General features: G+C 36.2%; 1 protein-coding gene across 1 annotated transcript in view; it reads left to right on the top strand.

Annotated features, from left to right (window-relative positions):
- Positions 1-259: 259 nt before the first annotated feature.
- Positions 260-22,998, top strand: part of USP38 (ubiquitin specific peptidase 38) — a 35,698-nt gene continuing 12,959 nt past the window's right edge. The window contains exons 1-9 of the mRNA XM_044680871.1: positions 260-941; positions 4,902-5,037; positions 7,000-7,129; positions 7,662-7,763; positions 9,944-10,102; positions 11,941-12,134; positions 15,536-15,629; positions 17,678-17,784; positions 18,975-20,346. Of these exons, the coding sequence (XP_044536806.1) occupies positions 260-941; positions 4,902-5,037; positions 7,000-7,129; positions 7,662-7,763; positions 9,944-10,102; positions 11,941-12,134; positions 15,536-15,629; positions 17,678-17,784; positions 18,975-20,346 (2,976 nt within the window). The remainder of the gene's footprint in view (positions 942-4,901; positions 5,038-6,999; positions 7,130-7,661; positions 7,764-9,943; positions 10,103-11,940; positions 12,135-15,535; positions 15,630-17,677; positions 17,785-18,974; positions 20,347-22,998) is intronic.

The raw sequence follows: 22,998 nt of genomic DNA, 5'->3' as shown, positions 1-22,998 counted from the left end.
CAGCGGCGGCAGAGCCGGAGGAGCGGGGCGGCGGCGGCTCCGGTGCGGGCTCCGTCCCGGCCTGGGCGGCCCCTCGCACGCACTCCACCTCGGATGGGCCCACCCGCCCCATAGATGTTGCTGCTGAGGCGGCGGCGGCGGTGGCCGGTCCAGCTGCTGCCCCCCCTGGCCTCTGTCCCGGTCCTCGCGTCTCTGCTGCCGCCTCCGCCGCCCCCTTCCCAAGGCCTCCCCCGGCGCCTCAGCAGTCTCCGCCGCCGCCATGGACAAGATCCTGGAGGGCCTGGTGAGCTCGTCACACCCGCTGCCAGTCAAGAGAGTGATCGTGCGGAAAGTGGTGGAGTCAGCCGAGAAGTGGCTGGACAAGGCGCAGTGCGAGGCCATGTTTGGCCTCACGACGAGGCTCATCTTGGAGGGTCAAGACCCTTTCCAAAGGCAAGTGGGACACCAGGTGCTGGAGGCTTACGCCCGCTACCACCGATCCGAGTTCGAGAGCTTCTTCAACAAGAGCTTTGTGTTGGGCCTTCTGCAGCGGGGCTATCGCACGCTGGACAGGAAGGACGTGGCCATCCTGGACTACATCCACAACGGGCTGAAGCTGATCATGAGCTGCCCGTCAGTGCTGGACCTGTTCAGTCTGCTGCAGGTGGAGGTCCTGCGCATGGTGTGCGAGAGGCCAGAACCGGCGCTGTGTGCACGACTCAGCGACCTCCTGAGCGACTTTGTGCAGTGCATCCCCAAAGGGAAGCTGTCAGTGGCCTTCTGCCAGCAGCTGGTCCGGACGATAGGCCACTTTCAGTGCATGTCCACCCAGGAGAAAGAGCTGCGGGAGTATGTCTCACAAGTGACCAAAGTAAGCAACTTACTTCAGAATATTTGGAAGGCTGAACCCTCCACATTGCTGCCTTCCCTGCAAGAAGTGTTTGCAAGTATCTCTTCCACAGGTAAGTTTTCCCTTAATTTAGTAAAGCGTCTGTATTGATTTCCATAGATAAAATGAGTCCCTTTCCGAAACCACAACAGGAGGGGAAAAAAACAACAAAAAACCATCGCACACAAACTTATCCAAAGACTTGTTAAACTTTTGTTTTCTTCAGGTCAACCTGGATTTTATAAATACACTGAAAGCAAATATTTATTTAGAAGATACAATGTACCAACCTTAGTGAATCTGAGAGAAGATTAATGTGCCCTTTTAGAGCTTAAGTTCTATTGGGAAGTGAAGAGTATTAAAAAAAGTATAGAAAGACTGTAATTATAATACAAAGAGGTGGGAAGAATGGCTTAATACATTGGCATAGCCATAGCCAAAGTCGTTTAGGAGGTACCACAGAGTTCTGTGTCAGGGATTCATGATAAAGGTAGTATTTGAAATAGTCTTTTAAGGATAGATAAGATTTCCACTGGTAGAGATGTGAACATTCAAGGCATTTCTGGAAAGAGGAAGCATAGAAACAAAAATATATGGAGTCTGGGAAAGTTCCTGAGACTTTGTGAGGTTTAGAGAGGACTCTGCTGTTGAATAGGGAGGGTAGTGGGAAATGAAAACTTGAAAAATTGGATAGGGTCACATCATAGAAAACTTTGATGAATTCCTCAACTGGCTGACCCCCTACCAAGAATGAATGCTCTTCCTCATTTTCTCCATTCTGACTTTGCTAGTCTTCATCAAGTCCTGTCTAAAATCCCACATTCTACGGGACAACTTTCCAAAACTTTTTTTTTTCTCCCCCCAGTTAAAATCCCATCCTTTTGTCTTAGAATCAATACTGTGTATTGGTTCCTAGGCAGAAGAGCCATAAGGGCTAGGCAGTGAGGGTGAAGAGATTGCCTAAGGTCAAACAATTAGGAACCCAGAACCTCCAAGCATCCCCCTCCCTCAGACCTGAATCTTAATCCACTGAGCCACCTAGAGGTCCCCCTTTTAATTCTAGTGCCTTCCCTTTATTATTTCCTGTTTGTCCTGTATATAATTTGTATGTATTCTCTCTTTTTTAACCCTTACTTCCTGTCTTCTTATGTCTCTGAAGACTGAAGTGCTAGGACTAAGCAAATGTAGTTAAGGAAGTGCCCGAGGTCAAATTTGAACCCAGATCTTCCCAACTACCAGCCTGGCCCTCCATCTACTCAGCCACCTAGCTGCCCCTTGTTTATACATATTCATTTGCATGTTATCTCCCTAGTAGATTGAGAGCTCCTTGAGCTTTGGGACTTTCATCTGCCTTTTTTGTATCCCTAAGTGCTTAGCACATAATAAACACTAAGTGCTTATTTATTGACCAACTAACTGGCTAGAAAAATATCAAAAGGAACAAGTTTTAAACTTAGGGTGACTAAGTGTGGTGAATAAAAACAAGAAAACCAGAAGCTGGAGGTGATTCGTGGAAGAGGATCTCTGTTTTAGACTAAGTTTAAAAACTCCCAGGTTATAGAACATACATTTAGAGCCTCATTTTACAATCCAAAAACTTGAGGCCCAGAAAGATTGATTTATCCAAGGTCATACAGGTAGCAACAGACAAGATTCTCAACCTAGATTCCCTGATTTCCAGCCAGTGCTCTCTCCATTCCATGCTCCCTTCTGTCAAGAAAACTTGACACCAAGCTCCCTCACTGCTGTGCCTTTGTCAAGTTATTTATGCCCTGCTTTGAATCCTTATCATTAAAATAACTTTATAATTGAAAGGCAAACATTGTACTTAGAGCTAACTCTTAATGTAATATAGTTCATCTTTTTCTTTGAATATTCGTCTTTCCAGAAAGTAATTTGTATTCTTATACAACCTGTTAGTAATATTTTGTTCTCATCCATTGTAGTTTTTGTTCTCTAATATTCAGTAAGAGAGAATAAGATTAGGAATTTGTGATAGTGAACATCTAGAGATATAAATAGATAATCTTTGTGATGAATTCTAAAAAACACTATCCACCCATGAAGTAAGAGGAAAAGAGGAACTAGGCCTTTATTAGGGTCCTAGACTTCCTCTTCAGTTAATCTCTTACCTATGACTCTTCATTTCTTATTCTGACCTGGTATTTCCTGATGTTCCTTGGGGTTAGATGCCTGCTTCCAGCATTAGGTTGTCCTCCACACCCAGTCTGTATCCACTCCCATTTGCTGTGTAGGTTAACTATAATTATATGCTTTAATTATACCAATCATGTCATCTCTCTCTTGTAATCCCCCTCTGTTCAAAAATCTTTGATGCTTACCTAATAAAACATAATTTTGTAACCTGATACTTAAGACTCTTCCTGCAATGAACTTATTCTACCTTTTCAGCCTGATGTCCCCTACCCCTCAACTAAACTCATTCCCAGATTATTCTTCAAACTTTTCTAATGTGATGACTTTGTGCTCTTCACTCCTTTGGAATGCTTTCCAGTGAAATCTTACCTGTTAATGAAATCTACACAGTATTTCTCAAAAAAGATAGAGAACTACTTAGTCCTTGGTTTTGTCAGATGTAGTCACTATTAGTATTTTTCCTAATTAAAAGGAAAGATTCAATTTCGAAGTAGGAAAGAGTAGGTATTTACAAATACAACTGACAGAAATAGAAGGCATTAGCAGAATTTTGTTAAAATAATGCATTTCTTCCTATAGCCTTTGCTCATCTCCTAAGGGAATATGATCTCTTCTGACCTCCTTAGCATTTCCTTCATTGCCTCCTTTATATAGCACTTGATCATTTTGCCTTTTGGTTAAATTAATTATCCCTGCATTCTTATCTTCCCTAGGTTGTAAGTTCCTTAAAAACATATTTTATACATCTTTGTATCCCTAATTGAGTGACTTGACCAAGCCAATCTTTCCAGAAAGTAATTTGTATTCTTGTACAATTTATTGATGAATTTCTTGAGTGGTTTGTAGAAATAAAGCTGGTAAGAATACACTCTGGGTTGATATCCTAAACCATCTTTCACCAGAAATGGGGTCTACTTTTTGTCATCCCTGAAATGGGTGTGATGAAAGTAATCTTTCTCCACTTAATAGAACTGATAGAATTTGTTACCAGGCACTTAAAAGTTTATAAAGTTTTCATTTGATCCTTACTACAAGTATGCTGTGAAAACTATTTCAAGTAGTATTTATCTCATCCTTCAATCAAGAAAAGTCATTCTCAGAGAATTTGGGACTTACTCCCAGTTTCATTTATATAGAAAATGTCAGGGCAAGATTGAAACCAATTGGCAATATTAACTAGGTTCATTTAATGGTTGTTAGTTACTATGAAATAAAATACCAAATAACACAATTATATACCACTTTCTGTGATACACACACACACACACACACACACACACACACACACACACACACACACACACACACACACACACATACACATACACTATAGCGATAAATAGATAGGTGGTGTAGGGGGGCAGGTTAAATATTACATAGTCCCTACAATGTATCAGGCACTATGCTAAGAGATTTGTAAGCCCTGGGGCAGTGAGTGCTATTGTTATCATCTGTATTTTACAGTTGAGGAAACTCAAGCAAGCAAGTTAAGTAAATTTGCCCAGGGTCACATAACTAGTGAGGATTTGAACTTAAATCTTCTGACCACAAGCCCATCTCCAACCATTTCACCTCTAGCTATATCTAGTTATTATATAACTATGCGAAGATAAATTTTAGCACAAAAAATATATAATATGTAAAAATGAACAAAAGGGTACCTGATATTTTTAGTTAGATGTTCCAGACTTATGACTGTCTAGTGCATGGATATACATAAGAATATATAAACCACTATTTTCCTTGAAGGATATCTTTCGGATATAGCATAGCAAAATTTTGTTTGTGTTCTAATTAATATTCTCTTAATTATGTGTTTCTACTAATGTGCCATATTCTTCAATGCTTTATTTTATTGTTGTATGTTTTTTAATAGATGCTTCATTTGAACCCTCTGTTGCCTTGGCAAGTCTTGTGCAACATATTCCATTGCAGATGATCACAGTTCTCATCAGGAGCCTTACCACAGATCCAAATGTAAAAGATGCAAGTATGACTCAAGCTCTGTGCAGGTACTTCATGTATATTGACAGTGACTCTGGTTTTGGAGGCAAAAGATATTTTAATTAAAATACAATGATTACAGAAGTCACTGCAGTGAATAGTCTCACACTTAGTAACTCAAGTAGATTTCACTACCAGACCAATTTGTAATTTTTTAAACAATTTTAAAGATTCTAGAACTAAATTTTTTTCCTATTTATGGTTACAGAACAGTTTCGAGTTTGTTCATCATAATGTGAAGTTCTGAAATACCCTGGATTCTCATAAAGCTAACCTTTTCTTCCTCTACTTCAGAGATCTCCCCTCCCCAGAAAAATGTAATTCAGACTTAACTCTTACAAGGAACTTCCCTCTCCCTAATCTTAAATTTCTTCACTTTTATTTCTTCCTTGTCCTAACTTGCTGGCCTCTTGGTTAAGACTTTTGTTGATCCTATCTCTTCCAGCTTTTATTCTGTCTTCCTGTCACTCTCTGCTTTAAATGAATTAACCTCCCTGCCCTTAAGTCCTTCTTATCTGGCCACCTTTTCTTTTCCCTCCTTAACCTCTATCATCACAATTCAAACCTACCCCCTCCCCCAATCAATAGAACTTTAGCTTCTGAAGGCCAGAACTTATTTTGTTCTTACCTTTGAATGCCTAGTACTGTGCCTGACTTGTTAATTGATTGAATTTTCTTCCAAAATTATACTCTTGACAGTTTTTCCCTACTCTCATTCTCTTTGGCATTTCTGGATAATTTAACACTAATGACATCCTACACTTTTTCCTTAAATCTTTCTTCCTGTGTTTTCTATAACCTGTTATCCTGGGTCTCTTTCAGTTTCTTTGATTTTTCCCTTTTTTGTATTGACTTAGCCCTTAACTCTTTTTCTTAAAATTGAGAGTAATATCCAGACCTGTGATTTCACTAGTGTAAGAGCAAAGTATCCAACTCAAACAGAAATAAGGGCACTAATTGATACATAATGATCCCCCATAGATCACATAATGACTTAGTTTTAAAATGTAATCTGATTTGTGTTTTATTGCATTTTTGTTGATTGTGTTAAATATCTCCTGGTTACATTTTAATCTGATTCCAGTCATACTCAGGGGTTGTGTGGCCATGTATTTTGACACTTCTAGTGTAGGGATCTCACAATATGGAGACTCCTTCAACCAATGCAAATTCACAACCATTCTATAACATATTAGATTATATTATAACCCATAGGAGGAAAGAGATTGTTCTGTTTTCATCTGTCTTATTCTTCACATTGTCTCACTCATAGCTACTCATATATTCAGGCCACAGTCAGTAAACATTTATTAAGCTTGTACTGTGTGACAAGCACTGTGCTAAAACACATACAAAAAGGAAAGACAGTGCCTATAGGACTGCAGTTTACAATGTATAATGGGAGAATAACAACACACAAAACACAGTTGAAAAACTGAGGGGGGGAAGGAGATACCCAGGACTAAAGTGTAGTGGAGATGGGTCCAGAATAAGTACGTACAGCTTTATGGGACTGTCCCCTCTCCTTAAATGGAGAAGTTTGTCTCTTCTTTAGCCTTCTAGAATCAGAGGAGTGTGGAGGGTATTGATTAGGTGTGAATAACAAGGCAGCTCATTAGAACTTGGAAAATGATAAGATTTACTGATGTTAAGTTTACTGGAGGCATGGTAGAAAAATCCAGGAAGTCCACCACAAAAACAGTCAGTGGGAAATGCAATATAGAAACACTCATACTATATATATATATATATTTTTTTTTTTAATAGAGAATTGAAACAGTTTCTTGTAAGTTATGTTAGCTGGAGAAGGAATTAACTGTTATTTAGTCATCTAAGCACCTAAATTTTTGTTCTCATCTTATTCCTTTGTTAAAATAAAATAAATTGCTCTCTATTGGAACTCTTGTTCCTCAGCAAAATATTTTTACAGTGTTTTTTTTTTTTTTTTCTCATTTTCCTTCATCTTTCAGAATGATTGACTGGCTGTCTTGGCCTTTGGCACAGCATGTGGAGACATGGGTGATTGCACTGCTGAAAGGACTGGCAGCAGTCCAAAAGTTTACTATTTTGATAGATGTTACTTTGCTCAAAATTGAATTGGTAGGTGAAATGTAAATCTTTAAATTAAGGGGATATGATAAATAAATACTTTTGGCCTGTTTGGAGGGTGGGAGAGAGAGAGAGTTCGCACTAAAGATATATGAATATTCAGTTATAAAATATTGTTTATTAATTATTCGTGCATAATTAAAGTAAGAGTACTTTAAAGGACCTTTTAAAATATGGTATTATTATTAGATCTCTTTTTGTAGGTCGTACATAGTAATAGCTCATGTTCTCATAGCTATTTATGGTTTGGAAAGCATATACATATCTTATATAAAGATCTAAAGGTGGTTTAGTATCTTGCCTGCAAAGTTGCCTTAACTAATTTCCAGATGCAGGCAGTTCTTTTCCTGTATACTTAAACCACCACAGAGTTTTTATTTTGTTTCTAGTGCAATTTTTTTTTAAGGTTATCTCAGAACTTTAGAGAAATTTTGATAACTCAGACTTAGCAACTTTTAACATGTTTATGATTTTAAAAAAGAAAATGAAACAAATAAATATTTGGCTATTTTTTTTTTTTAAGGTTTTTAATCGACTTTGGTTTCCTCTTGTGAGACCTGGTGCTCTTGCAGTTCTTTCCCACATGTTGCTTAGTTTTCAGCATTCTCCAGAGGCTTTCCATTTGGTAAGCTAGTTCTCTATTTTATTTTTCTATGCTAAATTGCTTTAAAGTTTTTCGGTTTTAAGTTGAATTTTATATTCTCAAAATGAAATTGTTTTACCATAATAACAGTAGGTTATTTAAGATATTGCAAAAGGGATATAAGATACTTAGCTAGTCTAGACCGATCACGTTCCAGTCCTACCTCTGACACAGAATAGCCAATTGGACCTGTTCTTATATTCCCTAGGGCAATGATGGGCAAATTACAACCTGAGGGCCATATGGGGGCACCCTGAAATGTTCTATCTGGCAACATTATTCCTAATCTGATGAATACAGTGAGTAGGATACAATACAATGAAACATTGAAAGAGTTGCCTTAGAAACAGACTGACAAATGAGCATTTCCTTTCCTTTGGGCCCCCTCTTTAAAAAGTTTGCCCATCACTGCCCTAGAGCAACTCTCTAGGACTTAAAAGTTACAGATAAAAGATAAATGTGACACATTTAACTGAAGGAATTTCCACCTAGAAATTCCCTGCACTTGTGAATTCCAGCTTTGGATTTTATTTTTTTTAATGGAGTTTATGATACTTGGAACTACCTGTGTCAAACCTATGTTACTGTAAAGAAAAAAATACACTGTAAATGTTAAAACTATAAATTTGAGGTAAAGTCTCAAAATATTTTGGAAAATTGAAAAGATAGGATTTTTTAGCGGATCATTCGTAAGTGGGTAGAATTCTTTCAAACACAAAAATGTTTCTAAGAAGAACAATGAAAAGTAATGTGGGGCATACAATATCAATTAAAGATAAGACACCTAAAAATATCAGAATGATACAGGAAGAGCTTTCCATCTTTCTTCCTTCCCTTCTCCCACTCCCCATTTCTACCTTTGTTCCAACTGTTAACTTTTTTTTTAAAATGCTTACTTACTCTCTTAGAATCAATAAAGGCTGAAGAATGGTAAGGGCTAGGCATTGGTGGTTAAGTGACTTGCCCAAGGTCACTCATCTAGGAAGTGTCTTGAGTCCAGTTTTGAACCTAGGACCTCCTGTCTCTAGGCCTGGCTATCAATCCAGTGAGCCACCCAGCTGCCTTGAAAAAATTGCTTTTCTTTGAGTCTTCTTTTTTTTCATTCAGTCACCAGGCCTTTATAATGTATTCATTATACAGAATCTCTTATAATAATTGTTGACATTGGAACCATCCCTGCCTAATCTTTAATCCCTGTTGACTTTAGTATACCCTGTCTTATTCTCTTTGTATCAGCACCATGTTTTCCTTTTTATCTTCTTAAATCATTAATTCATTATTACAGATTGCAAATTTCTAGTCCATTCCCTTAAATAATGGAGGTGAATCTATAACAACAGATAATCAAAACAAAAATGGCTCATTACTAAATAAAGATTTCTCTTACTCCAAGAATAGCTATTGAATCATTTCTGTCTTTGTGGAGAGCTAATTGCTCCTACTCTGTATATCACAACCCTCTATTGCAGGGGTCAGCAACATATGGCTGTCGAGTCATATCTGGCTCCACCTCCCAACCGGCCAGTCTGGGCAGAGCCCCAGGATGTGCCCCAGGGGGGCCTTCAGCCCCCACCCCATATTCCAGCGCCTTCTGCCTCCATCCTCCTCCTTCCGCACGCATTTATGGCTCTCACAGCCAAAAAGGTTGCCGACCCCTCCTCTATTGATTTGCCAAAACACACCCATAATATCTATGCTATAATTTTATTTGTGCTGTATAGCATAGTCCAGGATTTTAAATAGTGGTGTGGTTTACTATGTATTATAAAATTCCCATAAATGGAAAGCTTAAATCTACACTAGATGGAGCTCCAAACTAAATTTGAGATTATCTTTTAGAAAATGTAATTCTCATTGAGGTAGTTGGTTAATGTGACAAAAACTAAGATTCCAACCTCTAAAATATTTTCAGAATACTGTTGACTTCAGTATTTTAGAACTTAATTTTTTATATAATTTCTTTTTTAAGAGAATTACAAGAAATTCTGTGTAGCTCTTAAATATTGTCTGAATTTAGAGAATACCAAACTTTTAAATTATCACAATCCAAAATATTCATAAAAGTATTGTGTAGCATTAAAATAGTTTATTAGCTAGTCTGTTATTAGATGTGATATATAAATACATTTTAAGTAACTTTGTTTGTCTTTTTTTCCCTTTAGATTGTTCCACATGTGGTTAACTTAGTTCACTCTTTCAGAACTGATGGCCTGCCTTCCAGTACAGCCTTCCTAGTTCAGTTGACAGAGCTGATACATTGTATGATGTATCATTATTCAGGATTTCCAGATCTTTATGAACCTATTCTGGAAGCTATCAAGGTAGGGCGATATGAATGTGCAGTAGCATTGACATGTAAGCAGCTGGAATGTTGACAACTGTGAAGTATGTCTTGAAAAGAAATAGTAACGATTAGTATTTTACATGATCATCAATAGTTTTATGGATTCCAGATGTGATGGAAATATTAGTAATTATAAATAAGTTAAATGCCGTTATCTGCAATGTTAATAAAAGTATTTGGTGACTTAACTCTTGTTTCTTGGAAATTATCTGAAAATTAATTTAAAAGAAGTATTTTAAATTAGTATGGGCTCTGGTTCTATCCTAAAAGGTGACCCTGTTAGCTTCTTTGACTAAATATTTCAAGAACAAAAAAATATGCCTGTACTCCTTTACATGAACTTTGTCATTTAATGTAACCTGATTGCTCAATCTTTTTTCATCATAGCTTAGTTTCTAGGTATATGGACTCAGTTGTCTTAGTATTCCCTCCCACAAACATCCTGAATTGTTCACAGGTTGAATAATAGGTTTTGCAATTGAAATCTTTAATAATGAAGCTCTTCTTTGTCAAAGTAAAATACAGTTCTCTTTCTAGTCATATTTCTTGCTAGATATTTCCAGTTTAAATTCCAAATGAAAGCATACTGCTCCAAAAAAGTAGGAAATATCTATCTGCAGACAAGAGACAAAAACAACTTTAAAAAGTGATGGTTTTTAAAAATTTTCTTCCACATACTGACTTCATCGATATAGTTAAGAACATTTCTTGTTCTCTGTATTGGCCACTATTTGCTAGATTTAAAAGTCAGTTTACTTACCTGGAGGAAAAAAACAACTATATTTGTCAGAAAACTCCAGGACAGTATCTAAACAGATTGAACACTTGAATCAGAATGGCAGTCCAAACAATAGTCTTTTCTAGTTCTTTTTTCTTTTTTTTTTTTTTAAACCCTTACCTTCCATCTTAGAATCAATACTGTATATTGGTTCTAAGGCAGAAGAGGGGTAAGGGGTAGGCAAAGGGTGGGGTGGGGCGGGGGCCAAAGTGATTTGCCCAGGGTCACCCAGTACTCCCATCTCTGGGCTTGGCTCTCAATCCACTGAGCCACCTACCTGCCCCCTAAAATCTTTAACTGTTCTCTGTTTCCCCTCATTCATTTTCTCTGGTTCTCAGACTTATCCCTTTTATACAATTTGGATGGAAAAATAGGTATCTCTTTAAAGAATAGTGACTTTTCTGCAGAACAAAAAATAAAATGGAATTGTTTTAGGTAAAATATAAAGTTTTACTTACATACATCTATTTATCTGGATATTCCTTTGTGCCCCAAATCAGTCTGTACATGTAATTAGGCATGAATATTGAGAAAATAGTGTGCATAAATGAAACTCATTAGCATTAAAGTGACTATAGATTTTTTTGGCTTAATTTATTTGATTGAATTTTGTAAAAAAAAAACTATTATGTATAATGTATATAGCTATAGCATATTTTCTGACTTCAATATTTTATGTTCATAAGCAGTTTGATATATAGGAGGTTCATGACCACCATTCAGAAGTGACCATTGTAATGTTTTTTTTCTTTTTTTAGTCCTTATATTTTTTTTTCTTGTATTATTAAAGTTGATAATCTGCCTCTAGGAAGATTTATTTTGGCTCTGTAATTTATTTTGATTCTTTGATGACTAGCCAGACAATTTTACTGTCTGATTTCAAAGCCAGGCAAGATAGAATCCTGGGTTGTGAAAGTGGGGAATTATGACATGACAAGGTAATGAAAGCTTAAATCTAAGCAGAAACCTGCTGTTGCAGCAGAACTATACATTAAACTTTTTTCCCTTTTGTCTTTTTTTCTTTTAATAACCTATAGGATTTTCCTAAACCCAGTGAAGAGAAGATTAAATTGATCCTCAATCAAAGTGCCTGGACCTCTCAGTCTAATTCCTTGGCATCTTGTTTGTCTAGACTTTCTGGAAAATCTGAAACTGGGAAAACTGGTCTGATTAACCTAGGAAATACTTGTTATATGAACAGTGTGATACAGGCGCTATTTATGGCCACAGAGTAAGTTTAAACTTAACAATGTTTTATACATTGACAAACATTTCTAAAACGCCTAGGCTATGAAAAACACTCTGTTATATCATAAGGGAAATACAAAGTAAAAGAAGTCTTGGTCTCACTCCTTTAAGGGAGTTTAAAATCTAATAGAGAATCAATATGTATGAATAGCTATTGTTTATTAAACTATTGTCTGCTAGGTACTATGAGATACAAGAAAAGGTTCCTACCCTCAAGAAACTTAAGTACATATATAATATATAATAAGCGTAAGTTCCATAAAAAACTTCAGAGTACTTTGTATCCTGAGGAAGAAAATTTCCCTTATGATTTGGACCGGATTCAGAAAGACATTATGGAAGAGTTCAGGATTTGAGCTGGATCTTCAAAGGTTGAGGGATTTTTTTTAAACCTTTACCATCTGTCATAGAATCAATACTAAGTATAGCTTCCAAGGCAAAAGAGTAATTAAAGGCTAGGCAATTGGAGTCAAGTGGCTTGCCCCTACATCATACAACCAGTAAGTGTTGGTAGCCAAATTTGAACTCAGGACCTCCTGTCCCTAAAGTGAATTTTAACAATCAGAGATAGGGTTATTACAAGTATAAATAAAAGCTCTCAAATAAGATACTGTTCCATGTTGTTGGAACAATAAGTAGTATAGTTTGGCATATAGATTAGTTGGAGAAAGGACTAGGAAGAATGTATCATATTGGGAAGGTTCTGGTTGTCACACCAAACAGTAAATTTAGGGAGTCATTGATATTTTTGAGTGAATGTATTAAGAATTACATCATCAGAAAGATTTAATAGCAGTATATAGACTACATTAGAATGTGAGAGGTTAACAGTAAGGGAAATCAGTTAGGAGATTGCTAGAGTAGTTTGCTTCATGGGTCATAAGAGTTTGACCTAGAATGGATTATACAACAGAAGGAATGAAGATGGAAGAGAAACTACAGAGACAAATGCAGTCAGGTTATGGTGTGGCTACTCTAGAAAGAGCCTTCAAAAAAAGATGTTTCAAGGCCAGGTGATGCTAATAATGGAATTATTTTTCTTTTAAAAGTTTGTGCACACTGATCACATTATTCGGAAACTAATGAAACTCAAGAAATATAAAGATAAATTTGAAGATTAGAGTGTTGTTAATTTCCTGTATACTTTTCAATTCAAAAATAGGCATTTATTTGACTTTTTAAAAACATGGAGGGGCAGCTGGGTTTGAGAACCAGGCCCAGAGACGGGAGGTCGTGGGTTCAAATCTGGCCTCAGACACTTCCTAGCTGTGTGACCCTGGGCAAGTAACTTGGCCTCCATTTCCTAGCCCTTACCTCTCTTCTGCCTTAGAACCAATACACACTATTGATTCTAGGAAGGTATGGGTTTAAAAAAATAAATAAAATAAAAACATCGTAGGCTGACACTAGACTTACAAAGACCAAAAACCTAGAACAATCCCTTCTCCCAAGGAGCTATCATTCTGTTGGGGAAAGCATGTCCATTTATATGATATTTAGGAATGGAGGGCATTAGCGTTTGGAAGAAATTAGGAAAAGCTTTATATAGAAGGTAATGCTTCAAGGCTGGCTCTCTTCATGCTCTGGGTGACTAACTGTAAGTTGCAGAGCAGTTTCTAGTTTTCAGTGGTAGAAGAATTTCCATCCCAAAAGTTCCTTACACCAGTCAAGCCTCAGGTCTATTCCAGAACAAATGACTTGTCTAGATCAGCATAGTATGATGGAATGAGTTTATGGGTAGAGTGAAGTGAGCATAATAACATTAAAGGCAACTTTGAAAGATGAAAGAATACTGATCAGTGCAGTAACCAACCATGATTATATTCATCAAGTGAATTTTGGAAGGTGAGAAATTTAAATGCTTACTAATTTAAAGAAACAAACTTTTTCAAAATAGAATTAACATTTGATTGGGAGTCTGAATCCTTAGGTTCTAGGCCTAATTCCACCACTGGCTAGTTGCCATCTTGGACATAAATCACAACTTTTCTGACAATCAGGATAGTTTTTTCTGTTCTTCCTTACACAGTTGATTATTACAAACAAATACAAGACAATATTGTGGAAACACTTTGTGGGGCTGCCATTCAATCACAATTCAATATTTAAGAAATCATCATTAAAATTAGGGCCATAGTTTTTTAAGATTTCCACCTTTCCATCTCTATCCCTTTTTAAAGTAGTCATTCTATTTTTAAGACCAGCAATGAGGAAAAAGACTTGAGTGGAGAAAGTAATTTAGATTAATATTGATGGCCAGTAGTTTGATCCAGGAGCTTTATTTCCTTAGAATATTCATATCCCCGGATTGAGAATATTCAGAATATCATATCCTCCAGAATAGCTTCAGAAGATGCAGATAGCTTCTTGTTTAGCCCCCGTTTATTCATTTTGCTTTTCAAAAGCACATCAATGGGTGGAATGGACAATTGTATCTAGTATCAACTGTAACTCCACTAGGGCTCATGGCTTTTAATGGTTTTATGATTTACATAAAAGCACTTTTTTGCATACTTCTTACTTCATTTGATCTTCATAATCCTCTGAGATGGACAGACTTTGAATACATTTCCCATTTTTATATGAGGCAACTAAAATTCTGAGGAAGTAAGTGATCTAACCAACTTTGTACAGCTAGTAAATGGCAAAGCCAGAATTCAAATGCAGGTTAAGTACCTTGTCTGACTGTATCCTTGAAGCTTGCAGCAAGCCTGGTACCTTTTGCATTCTATAAAATTCTGGTTGGTAAAATGTAAAAGAAGATGCTAATGGCTCTGGCAATGGGAGCATCATAATTGAACTTTGAGTGCCTCTATTTAAAACTACATGTTATCTCAAAATATTCTTAGCAAGTTTTCCTTTCTAATCTTTTGGAATGTATACATACATAGAGTTCAATATCTATGTATGTGTAGATACACAGTGAGTACTGCCTAATTTGGAATCATAGAATAGTTTTAGACATAATTTGACTTTCCATATAATTCAAGCTTACCTTTTTAAGAATGAAAAAAATTTTCTCTTAACCATTTTTAATGATTAAAACAATTTAAAAACTTATTGTACAAATTTCTTAATTTTATTTATGATTTTAAATCGCTGTGTAACATACTGTGTAACATTTATAACTTCTATGTGATTGAGTTATGTCTATGAGATATGTATGGTAAAGATAAATGGCTATTTTTGAAATCTTGGAGGTTCCCCTCCATATGAATATATATCATAATGTGTGTGAATTAGCGATGATCTTGTCTGGTGTTGTTTTGTTGTGTTTTTTTGTTTTGATCTTGTGATTTTAAATTTAAATTTTTTAATTGCTCATATTTATTTAATCTTAAATCTTGTAAATAATACTAATAATTCTGTTTTATTCTCTTTCAGTTTCAGGAGGCATGTATTATCTTTAAATCTAAATGGGTGCAATTCATTAATGAAAAAATTACAGCATCTTTTTGCCTTTTTGGCTCATACACAGGTGAGCATGAATTTGTTGACTGTATTGATAACAAATATATTGTGCCAGGTCTGCTGAACTGTTGGGTAGTATGACACAAGATATCTCATGAAAATAAGGCATTCACCTAGTTTAAAATGACATCTTTAGAGGGGCAGCTGGATTGAGTGGATTGAGAGTCAGGCCTAGAGATGGGAGGTTTCTAGGTTCAAATCTGGCCTCAGACACTTCCCAGCTGTGTGACCATGGGCAAGTCACTTGATCCCCATTGCCCACCCTTACCACTCTTCTACCTATGAGCCAATACACAGAAGTTAAGGGTTTAAAAAATAAAATGACATCTTTAGATATGTTTCATGGCAGACACCTAATTGGGGGGTGGGAGAAGAGTAGTATTGTGCTTTCTCATACAGAGAGTAGAGTTCTTGCCAGCTACTTTTGAATTGTGGCCTTTAGAATTTTATTATTAATTGCATCTAAGTGAATGGACAAACTTTTCACTGGATTTTAATTTTGCAAGCATTATGCAGACATGTTAAATGGGAATAAGCCAGTGAAGGAAGAAGAACCTTGATTTCAAATAGAATCAGTAATTTAATGATTTTTGCTTTGGGGAAAGTTTTACCCCCCACATTTTATAACCTGTGTTCTAATTGATGAAGATGAGCCACTGATATTCACTATATTCTCTTCTAACTCCATTATCTATGATTTAACTAGCTTGCCATTCTTAACTGCTCTTCCTTCTTGTTGGTAAGATTCTGGTACTAAAAAGCAATTCCCCCTTGTTGGTTCACTTATCACCTACAGGATGAAAATGTGGTGAAGACAAGCCAAGAATTTGCTTTGTTTCTGTTGGAAAATGTTCTAATGATGTCCAAATAACTGAATCTTATTGTCACAGTTCTGTGATGTTTATGATCTAGTTCCCAAACTCATCTGTTTCTGTTACAAAAAATTCTTTCTACATTTTCCCTCTGGTTTCTTAATTTCCTCCTCCAAGTAAGGATATACTATGCTGTTTAACCCTGAAATGGTCCAGTAGAGAGAGCACTGGCTTCTCTGACCATAGAAAACCTGAATTCAAATGTGACCTTAGGGCCTTGGTGGTACACAACTCATCTCTTCACCTTTGTCTGCCTCATTTTCCTCAATTAACCCCTATCTCTTAGGATTGTCTTACCAACAAGAAAGAACAGATTTTTATAGTGGAAGTGATTGGAACCTTAGGGAGAAGTGACTACATCTTAGAATTTGTGTTGAAGAAAGAAAGTTATTTACACCCTGATGCACAACAGTTTTGGGGATATCAGTTTGCCAAGGGTTCAGAGAAAAAGTAGGGAACCTGTGAACTATAGTTGTCCAGGGGTATTCAGCCCAAGAGAAAATGGATAAATGCTGGAATGATTCTGAAAACTAAGAATCCCAGAATAGTTGTGAGTCGGTATTGCGGAGTAATCCAGATGATATTCATTTGACATGAGAGGTAGCGTGTCTAGAACAAGAGAAGGTAGTTGATCATCCCTTTGTGCAGTTCTGCCTTAGTCTGACCATACTAGAGCATTGTGTTACATTTGGGTAAGGAAGTTCATATAGTGAAAAGAATCCAGAGGATAATAATGAGGATGGTGAAATATCACCAGTCATGCCATGAGAAAATTAGTCAAATCATCTGGAGATATTTTGATCTATAGAAGAAAGGCTATCGTATAAAAATTATGTTATTGACTCCAGAAGATAAAATTAGGACCAATGGGTGGAAATGGCAGAGAAGAAAATTTAGGTTTGATTAAAAGAAAAACTTTGTAGCAAATACAACTAACTATTCAGTTGTACCTGACTGTAGAAGGTTCCCTCTCATTAGAGGCCCTGGGTGATCATTTGTTATTTCTTTTTTTAGAATGGATTTTTGTTCAGGCTTTAAAGTAGATGGCCTCTGAGGTCACTCCAAGACCAAAATTTTACAATGATTAATCCATAAATTCAGAGGATGATGACTTGACCGAAAGTTATTTTGTTCACTGTGGATAAATTGTTTTCTTCTATTCTAATCTACCTCTTGTCAATAGAGGGAAGCATATGCCCCACGGATTTTTTTTGAGGCATCCAGGCCTCCCTGGTTTACTCCTAGATCACAACAGGACTGTTCTGAATACCTCAGGTTTCTGCTAGACAGGTAAAGTATTTCTAAATTTTATACATAAGGGATAGATTTTTATGTTGATGTTCTTAAGTATTTTAGATGGGATTTTAAATACTTATGTCTGTAAGATACTTATTATCTGTAATAAAGAGGAAAAGTGGTTTTTAAATCCTTTGTATTCACACTGTTCTTTAAAATTTCTTTTAATATAATTTAGTTCTTCCTAAATCATGTTTTATTCTTTCTGATAACTGGTTGCTGTGATTGTATTTTACTGTCACTTTTCAACTAAAAATTTAATTGCTCTAAAATCTAAAGTCTCTTTTCCTTATTAAATGTTGACTTAGTTTAACTAAAATAGTTCTCTATCTTGATCCCAGTGAGAAATTCTAGAAAATTTAGTAAAGTAAGTGGATTCCAGAGTGCAGTTCATCATTTGTTTCTTTCCGTTCTCTTAGTTTTCTGTTGCTCTGAGAACCCTGTAAGCTTTCAAAATTGTTAGTGTAGGAAGATGTGTCAGGGAGCATTCTGAGCCTGGGTACATGCTGCCCCTTATAAGTAAGACACTGAGACCAACCTGATTTCAGCTCATTTTCTGTTTTTTTCTCTCTCCTGCCCTTTCTTTGTTTAAACAAGTACAGTGGCTACAGCATAATTTTCTCCAACAATCTTTTATTGAACTGGGATGTTGAAACAATGAGTTCAAGAAGATATACAGAGTATTAGAGCTTTTGAATCATTTAGATAACCAGTCCAAAAATAGACAACTCTGTTTCACCATTAGCTCTTATCAGATTTGCCTCCCAATTTAACTACTAAATTCTGTGTACAACTAATCACTTCTTTCCAAGCATTCCTCCCACCCCAACAAAATGAAAATTCTCTCTGATTGCATGTACTTTTTTTTTTTAAAGAAGGCATTAACTACTAGTGATAGAGCACTTCAAATTCATAGCCAAATAAAAAGGATTCTCTTTAGACTTTGGGCAGTAGTATCACTTTTGGTTCACATGTCATTTGGTTTCATTGCAAAACCAAAGTAGTAGTGTGTAGTGTAAGCAGTAGATTTAAGTTATAACATCGTAGAAATAACAAAGTAACATTTCTTATATTTGAGGTAGGAAAAATGACCTTTTTCTAAATTATTTGTTTTTCTGAAAATTCTGTTATTTATAATTCCAAAGCTAATTAAGAAAAGGTAAATGTGATAATTTGCTTTGTAGACTCCATGAAGAAGAGAGAACCTTGAAAGCCCTATCTTCCCTGAAGCCTTCTGAAAGTATGGGATCCAATGAAGCCTCATTACAGGAAGTAGCCAACAAGGCAGCACCATTCACAGAGATCCCTTATACAAATGAGAGTGAGAAAACCTTAATAGAAAAAATGTTCGGGGGAAAACTACAAACTAATATACACTGTTTGAACTGCAGAAGTATCTCACAGAAAGAGGAAGCCTTTACAGATCTTTCACTTGCATTTTGTCCTTCCTCTCCTATGGAAAATCTATCTTTTCAAGGTCCACCATGTTCTCCTAAGGTGCAGGATGACTTTGTGGTACAGGCTAGTGTGGTAACAGCTGACTCTCCTGAAGAGTCAGCACTTTGTCATCCTGTCCCCACTGGCTTTGACTCTGAGACAGTCATGGATGAAGCAGCTTTAGACAATCTTCCTTCTGAGCTTCACTGTACAGAAAACACTTTGGTCTCTAATGAACCATGCAAGATTCAGATTAACAGAGGAGTATCTCAGAAACCAGGAGGTGAAGCCACACCTTCAGTTACTGACTTGCTAAATTATTTTCTGGCACCAGAGATCCTTAATGGCGATAACCGCTATTATTGTGAAAACTGTGCCTCTCTACAGAATGCAGAGAAAACTATGCAAATCATGGAGGAACCTGAATACCTTATTCTCACTCTCCTGAGATTTTCTTATGATCAGAAGTGTCACATACGACGCAAAATCCTAGACAATGTGTCACTGCCACTGGTTTTGGAGTTACCAGTCAAAAGAACTAATTCCTCTCTAACTTCATTATCAGAAAGTTGGTCAGTAGATGTTGATTTCACAGATACTGGTGAGAACCTGGCTAAAAAACTCAAGTCCTCGGGGACTGATGAAGCATGCTGCCCAAAACTGGTGCCCTATCTGTTAAGCTCTGTTGTTGTTCACTCGGGCATCTCCTCTGAAAGTGGCCATTACTATTCCTATGCCAGAAATATCACAGGTTCTGACTCTTCCTTTCAGCTGTGCCATCAGTCTGAAACCCTAGCTCTAGCTTCCCCCCAGGGCCATTTGTTGGGGGGAGAAATTCCTACTGCAGTTATTGAGCAGGATCTGGAAAACAATGAAATGTCAAAAGAATGGTTTTTATTTAATGACAGCAGAGTGACGTTTACCTCATTTCAGTCAGTCCAGAAAATTACCAGTAGGTTTCCAAAGGACACTGCTTATGTTCTCTTATACAAAAAACAGAATAGTTCTAGTGGCTTCAGCGCTAATAATACAACTAATGGACTCTGGGTGAATGGAGATCCACCTCTGCAAAAGGAACTTATGGATGCTATAACAAAAGATAATAAACTATACTTGCAGGTAAGTTGGAGATCTACCTAATTTGTGATTTACAGAACTTTTCTTGCTAGTAACTATCCCTTCAAAGTTGGTTGGCACCTGTGGTCAGAGTTTTACAAATCTACTTAATTTCAAAATCAAATCTCTTGAGTTCTCTGAGATTTCTTCTTAAATTTTGGAATTTTGAGTTTTAAATATGCTTTTAATGTAAAAGATGAGTTTATAAAATTGCAAATAAGATTTTTTGTAGATCATTAAAAATAGCAACATAAATATCAATTAGCCATAAATTTATACAATTCATTATGAAATTCATGATTTATAGTTAATTACGTTATTTCAGTTATTTGAACGTTGTCTGACACAAATTAGGTTAGTGAATTTGTTAAATCAGCTTTCAAAAGGAAGAAGTGCCTTGTTAAAAAGAGTAATAATAAGGCTTTTAAAGCTCTCCACAAAATGACCATCATGTTTTTTAAGCAGTTCAGTATTCTAGTCCAGGTGTCTTTCTGGTCTTACAGAATTGACAAACTTTAGAGCTTTATTTCTGACAATCTCATAAAGAACTGTAGAAGAGAATGTAGAGGAAGAGGGCTATGGACACTAGTCTTAAGGAGGAAAGAATGTTTGATGTCAAATTTACAATTTGACAAAATAATGGGAAGAGTATTGAAAAAATTATATATACCAAAGATGAGGATTTAAGAGGAATGTCCTACTAGGCAAAACTTGAAGGTTGTCATAATGGATAAAAGCAAATGCAATCACAACTCTGTGTTGGGATTTGAGTAAGCTATGTGACTACTGTGCTCTGATATTTTACTTTTGCAGAATTGACTGACATTCACTGGCATAAAAGTAAAGCATAATGACATGGCAGCCAAAGTAGAAATTAACTTTCAATCTAAATTTTGTCTAAAAGGAACAAATAATGCATTGATGAAATATGTAAATTACGTTATAGTAAATGTAATTGCCACCGAGAATACAAGTCAAAGAAACAGAAAGAAAAAAGTCTAAATTAATGCTTAGACAAATATATCTGGGAGAAAGCATAAGCCCACATGTTCCCAATGAATAGAAGAAAACTAAAAAATAGCCCTAAAAGAAACCTAAGAAGATTTGTAATGCAACATTGAGATAAAATACAGAATTAACTCCCAGTGTCTGAAAGGATAATCTTCCAAAAGATGGTCTCTAAAGTGGCCTTTTAAATTTCAAAAGGCATTTTCCTAAAGGAAAAAATTACAGAAATGGTGGTTACATTCCCTAGGCTACACCCACAGCCATTGGAATATAGTTTGGAGTAACTGGCCCTGTAATGACACAAGCACCTAGTCAAAGTGTGTAATATTAAACTTTTATTCCTACATGTGTTAAGCATCAGGAATAAAAAGAAAACAGTTCTTGCCATTGCAGAGCTTATATTCTATACAAGGAAATAGCATTTACAGTGATCAGTAAAACATTTTAGAGAAATTACAACTTGGAATAATTTCATCTAGCTGCACCTCAAAGCTACTGGTAATGATTTGCATGGTTAGGAAAAGGAAAACAAGTATGAGAATTAGGTTTACAGATTTTAGGAACTGGTCCCCAGCCCCTCCTTCCTATAATAACTTTCAGGGACAGTAGTCAGCTCTGAATGACTCCCAAATCCTTTTTTCTTTTCCTTAGCCCATCTCTATATGGAGGCCTTCTCAGTGTCCACTAATGTACCCAAGTCTCCTCCCTTTCTTTTACTAGAACCTACCATCTCCTCAAGCTATCTTCCTATAGTTCTTAAGGTTCTGAATATAATTATATTTAATCGAGTTCCTAGAAAAAGCTATTTCCTGTACGTATTGTGTACTACTTCTAATTCTTCTCCTATTATTTCATGCTTTAGCCTTTGTCATTCTGACTTCTGACCTCATCATTCAACTGAAACTTCCCCAGTTAAACATCTCTCTTAATTGCCAAGTATGATGGGCATTTCTCTTTTTTCATCTTTCTCACCATCTGTTATATTCAACACTCTTGACTATCCTTAAAATCTCCCTTTTTTCTGTTTCATGATGATACTCCTTATTTATCCCACAGCAGCTCCCCAAACCCCAAGTTCAGGTCCTAAGCACTAGTCTGGTATGTGGGGCAAGTCCATATATAATTTTGCTAGTGAATGTCAGCCAATTTTGGAAAAGTAAAATATCAGAGCACAGTAGTCACATAGCTTACTCAAATCCCAATACAGAGTTCTGATTGCATTTGCTTTTATCCATTATGACAACCTTCAAGTTTTGCCTAGTAGGACATTCCTCTTAAATCCTCATCTTAGGTATATACAATTTTTTAATTTTGTAAATACTATACTTAATATACTATCTATGCTAGGTAAGTAAAATTTATATTAAATATAGTTATTTACAAATTTTCTTTTATCCACAGTATCCAAATTTTTGTGGCTTTTGGTCTGTACATACTAGCTATTACTTATGCCCTTTAACTCTTATCCCATGCATGAAATGCTATCTTTCCCTATTTGTCTCATAGACTCTCTTCAAGCCTTAGCTCAAGTACTGCCAGAAAGCTTTCCCTGATTCTCCTAATTGTTAGAGTCCTCAAACCCTAAACTTCCGTATATCTATTTTGTGTGTATTTATATTTACATATTTTTCCCCAATAAAATGTAAA

The sequence above is a fragment of the Gracilinanus agilis genome, chromosome 6 (assembly GCF_016433145.1).
Source record: "Gracilinanus agilis isolate LMUSP501 chromosome 6, AgileGrace, whole genome shotgun sequence".
In the NCBI taxonomy this organism is placed as follows: Eukaryota; Metazoa; Chordata; class Mammalia; order Didelphimorphia; family Didelphidae; genus Gracilinanus; species Gracilinanus agilis.
This window is presented reverse-complemented; position numbering and strand designations above follow the sequence as displayed.